Here is a 4657-nt window from a genome sequence, read left to right as displayed (position 1 = left end):
CTGTCGACCGCCCCACCCGCATCTGCTACGCTTGCGGTCCAAGAACCCTGCCCGCCTCGCCTTCCCACCAGGCTTCCATACAAGACACTGGCAGCTCGTCCACATGCGGTCAAGAGGCTCCGGGACCAACGTTCCACCGGGGACACGCACGGAGGCCACAGTGAGTTTTACTCCCGGTCTCCCCGTGCTTCACGATGGTCCTCCCCGCAGTCTCCTTGGCGACAACACTACGAGCCCAGCGCTCACGAACCGGTCGCGGTTCTGTCGCCCCTCTCTGAATTACTTCGGCATACCTGCCCTCACACCGCCCCTGGAACCCGCCCGGTCAGCGCTTGCCCGCACCAACCATTCTGCTGCTACTGCGATTTCTGAACAAGTCGTCCCTGTTCCACGTGTCGCCCGTCTTCCTCCTCTTCATGTATCGACGCGGACCCCAACCGCTAGCTCTACACCGCTCCGCGTCTGAGGGGGGGGAGTGATGTGGCGGCCCGTGTGTGATGACGAAGACGTGCCTCTGCTGCCACGCGCTACGTCTCTGGCACGGCAGTTCTACCGGCACCGTCCTAGCGTGAGGCCACGACCATCTGCCCGCTGGGACATTCCATCATCGCCGGTCAGGACTCATGTAGAGGAACTCCACCTCCTCTACATGGCCGGTCACTAACTCAGTCAGACGATGTACGCTGCACTGCAGGCTGTTGACAGTCGCCGTGAGGTCTGTGGCGATAGGCTGAACGGCGGATTCGGGGATGGACAGGGCAGCTGGCTGAGACGGATGGAGAAGAGGCGCAGCGCGCGAAGCGCAGATTGGGTGAGATGCCGAGGAAGATGGAGTGGTACGTAAGTCGAGAATGCGGTCGGCGTGGCGGGCAAGATCATCCAACGACATCTCACCAGCAGCCGTGAGGACAACGCGTATGTCGGATGGAGGCGCTGAAGAAATAGTTCTTGCATAATAGCCGGGTCAACAGGTGTGCTTCCCGTAAGCTGCCTCATACGGCGAAGTAACTGTGAAAGCTTTTGGTCGCCAAGTTCCTCTGCGCCCAGCAGTTGTTGTAAGCGGCGATGGATGGAGAGCGCTGTTCGATCAAGGAGCTCGCGCTTTAGCGTGTCATACGGAGCTTGCGCTGGTGGACTCAGAATGAGATCACGGATCTCAGCAGCGATTTCGACTGGAAGGGCGCTAACGGCGTGGCCAAATCTGGACGTCTGCGCTGTGATATGCCGGGCGTCGAATTGGCGCTCAACCTGCGCAAACCAAAGTTCCGGGTCTTGACTCCAAAATGGTGGGAGGCGGAGGGAAACGGTCGGGTCTTCATGGGTAACGGCCGTGGCCGAAGTGCCAGGCGAAGTGTTGGTGCCAGATCGAAGGGTAGGCATGCCTGGGTCGTCTGGATGCGCGGAAGGTTGGTGCATATAGTCTTCGGGTCACCAGTTGTCGCGACGTGAAGAAAAGAGTCGAAGACAGGCAGCAGGAGAAATAGCCAGTTTACTGGGCAAGAGCGCGACTAGAATGAACGCGGGTGAAGATGATGCGTGCCGACGAGCTTGGCTGGTCACGAGGGCGTGGCCTAGCATCGTCGTCAGCTACAATGTCATTATGGAAAACTTTGGTTCCTCACCGATTACGGTGGCGGACGACTTTAATGCCTTCTTTAGTCTCACATCTGGCAAAGGCAGCTCTTCCTTTAACTGTCCTGTGAGTTTTTCGTCTTTAGCATCGGCTTTCCTGAATGAAATGTCGGAAGATGATCTGTGGGCAATCATATGTTCTTTCCGGACTAACAAGTCTGCTGGTGCAGATGGCATAAGAATTGGTGATCTACGGCGCAATTTTGCTGTGCTGAAGGATGTATTACTATATATTATTAACGGCACTTTTCATTGTGGAATTATTCCTACAGCGCTGAAAACTTCTATTATTCGTCCTTTGCATAAAGGTGGGAGACGTGACCTGTTGGCAAATTATCGTCCAATTTCAATTTTATCTACAATCTCTCAAATTATGGAAAAACATGTTTTTAAAATAGCAAGTTCATTTCTAGAAAGATTTGCTCTTATTTCAAAACCCAATATGGTTTTGTTAAGGGTAAGGGTACTTTGGTACTTTGGCACTTCTTGAAGACCTCTCAGACGTAGTGTACGAAGCACTAGATAACAATCTTATTGCGACAGCACTGACAGTGGATCTTTCTAAGGCGTTTGATGTGATAAATCACACTCATCTGCTAAAAAAAATTGAGGCCATAGGATTTAGGGGTCCATTCCTTAGATGGTTCGAGTCGTACTTAGGAAATAGAACACAGAGGGTCAAGATAAAAGAAACATTAAGTAACTTCACTCCTGTCCGTGCTGGTGTACCACAGGGTTCGTGTTTAGGACCGCTTTTGTTCAACATATATGTTAATGACCTGTATGAAGCAATTAAGGGCGCTCATGTTTACCAGTATGCGGATGATACCATGCTACTCACAACTCACGTCTCCTATCTGCAAGCTGTGAAATCTTTACAATCTAATATTTGACTGGTGATGGATTGGTTTCATAAAAATGGTATTGCTGTTAATCCCGCAAAATCGCAACTTATCTGTTTTCATAACCCGCTAAAGCGCCTAGCATGCAATTTACCAGTTCATCTTCATACGTCAGATTGCACTGATTGTAGCTGTGAGGCTATGACATATGTTTCCTCAATAAAACACTTAGGTATACACTTTGATAGTGATATGAAATGGAACACGCACCTGGCATTTGTGGCTAAAAAGTTGCGCGCTGTTTCATGCCTATTGTATAATCAAAAATCTTATGTACCTTACTCAGTACGAAAAGTGATTTTGCAGTCCTTAGGATACTCTAGTTTGCGATATGGTATTACATTATTTTCTAACTGTTCTACGGAATGGGGGAATAGAATTGATCGCATCCTCAGAACTGCACTTAGGAATTTATCGTATGGGCAACTTCTTGGGTCAGATTTGGAAGGTGCTGATATGTTCCGTTTACACCGAATGTCTTCCTTTAAGAATCTATTTATTAGAACTGTTGTGTTAAAATTTTTTTGGATTGACAGGTTTAAGACCAGTCGTCCATATTATTATGGCCTCAGGTGTCCTGAAGTTTACTATGTACCACGAATATTTACAAATTATGGTAAGGGTTTGCGGCGCTACTACGTTCCTAATATATTTAATACTTTGCCAACTGATTCGTTGGATTTGATGTCAATTCGAGCTGTTAAGAGTGTTCTGGATGTGTTGCTAGACTGATAAATTAATGGTATTGTTACGGTTATTGTTACTAAGTCATGATTACTAACTCATTGTCTATTTCGAGTTGATTAGTTTTTTTCAGATGTGTAACTAGAGCCATAAATTAAGGGTGTTGTTATTGTTGACGTACCTCTACTGTTACTGTTGTTACTTAGTGTCCCACTTGATTGCCGGGTCCTGCCCACAAACCATTATGGTTTAGGTGGACCTTATGACATGTACAAATGATTTAACAGATGGTAATAAACAATTCCAATTCCAATTATTATTATTATTATTATTTATTATTATTATGTAAGCAAGTGCAGAAAAAAGGAATACCGTTTCGAGCAGATTTTCCAGACTGGCATTGTAAGCGCTGTGTGTAGGCAATGTTTATAGCCTAATTTACAGCCGCTGGTAGATCCAATTGAGAGCCTCCGAGATACCGGCATCCGTACTATCCGATCACACTTGTACGTCGGCATACAGTAAGTATGCACTAGTAAAACAATACGAAGAGCAACTAAAAATTCTATAATCAGTCAGTACAGGCGGTAGTGACTTGTGAAAACAATAATTGTAGCATGAATATATAAGAACGAAAAAATAAAAATAAAGTACTCATGTAGCAATAGGAGACAAGCAAAAAGACGTGAATGTCTCGAATCGAACTGCGGACCTTTCGTGGCAAAGTCCGACACTTTACCACTCGACAAACAACGCAGAGGGAGCGGGCCGCCTTAAACTTGCGAAGTCAACCATGCACAATGGGGATTATTTCGGGAGTCGGAGGCGAACGGCGTGATAAGGACGAGCGTGGCGCCATCTAGAATCGGGAAAATCGTGAATCGGAGTTGCTCCCCGACCGGTATGGCCTCTTAAGTCGACACATTGGACGTCGTTCGAGGTGAAACCAGACCCTTCCCTTGCATAGTTTTCTACGCGTTCCGAGGACTCTGCGATGGCAGCATTTATCGCGCTTTCGATTTCTTGACGGTTATGAACCACTCTCATGAGAAGGTTCATGTGAAGGAGAGGGGAAGTCAACCCGTCGGCTCCGTCCTTAACCATGAGCGCCTTCGAGCACAGACAAAATTTGAAAGGCATCCCAGGGAGCACATGGTGGGCTAGTAAACGTCTAAATGACGTCTAAAAAAAGAGATAAGGAATGTCTATAGAATGTCTACGCAATTAGACCAAATGTCTAGTATCCCTCCACTAGACGTCAAATAACACGTCTAACGTTACGCCACCTAGCCATCTAGCCCTAGACATCCGTTGTCTATGTACCTAGCCGTGATTTAGACACTCTTTTGACCTGGATGTCTGGAACAGGGTCAGACACTTAACCATGTATTAGACATGAAGTATACAGCTAGACCAATTTTATCCCTCCATTCAGGCGA

General features: G+C 47.2%; 1 protein-coding gene across 1 annotated transcript; it reads right to left on the bottom strand.

Annotated features, from left to right (window-relative positions):
- Positions 1-604: 604 nt before the first annotated feature.
- On the bottom strand, positions 605-1380 carry LOC135389234 (uncharacterized). Its single transcript, XM_064619300.1, has 2 exons — positions 999-1380; positions 605-933 (listed from the first exon to the last, which is right to left on the bottom strand). Exons 1-2 carry the CDS (start codon positions 1378-1380, stop codon positions 605-607), a joined length of 711 nt encoding a protein of 236 aa, XP_064475370.1.
- Between the last annotated feature and the right edge of the window lie 3277 nt (positions 1381-4657).

The sequence above is a fragment of the Ornithodoros turicata genome, chromosome 3, assembly GCF_037126465.1.
Source record: "Ornithodoros turicata isolate Travis chromosome 3, ASM3712646v1, whole genome shotgun sequence".
NCBI classification, from domain to species: Eukaryota; Metazoa; Arthropoda; class Arachnida; order Ixodida; family Argasidae; genus Ornithodoros; species Ornithodoros turicata.
This window is presented reverse-complemented; position numbering and strand designations above follow the sequence as displayed.

What these genes read in the sequence shown, in the direction of transcription:
- LOC135389234 (XM_064619300.1), bottom strand. Translation starts at nt 1,380, where the DNA reads ATGCCTACCCTTCGATCTGGCACCAACACTTCGCCTGGCACTTCGGCC. An exon ending in GCTTTCACAGTTACTTCGCC is followed by an intron (nt 934 to 998) that starts GTATGAGGCAGC and finishes CTATTTCTTCAG; the next exon opens with CGCCTCCATCCGACATACGC.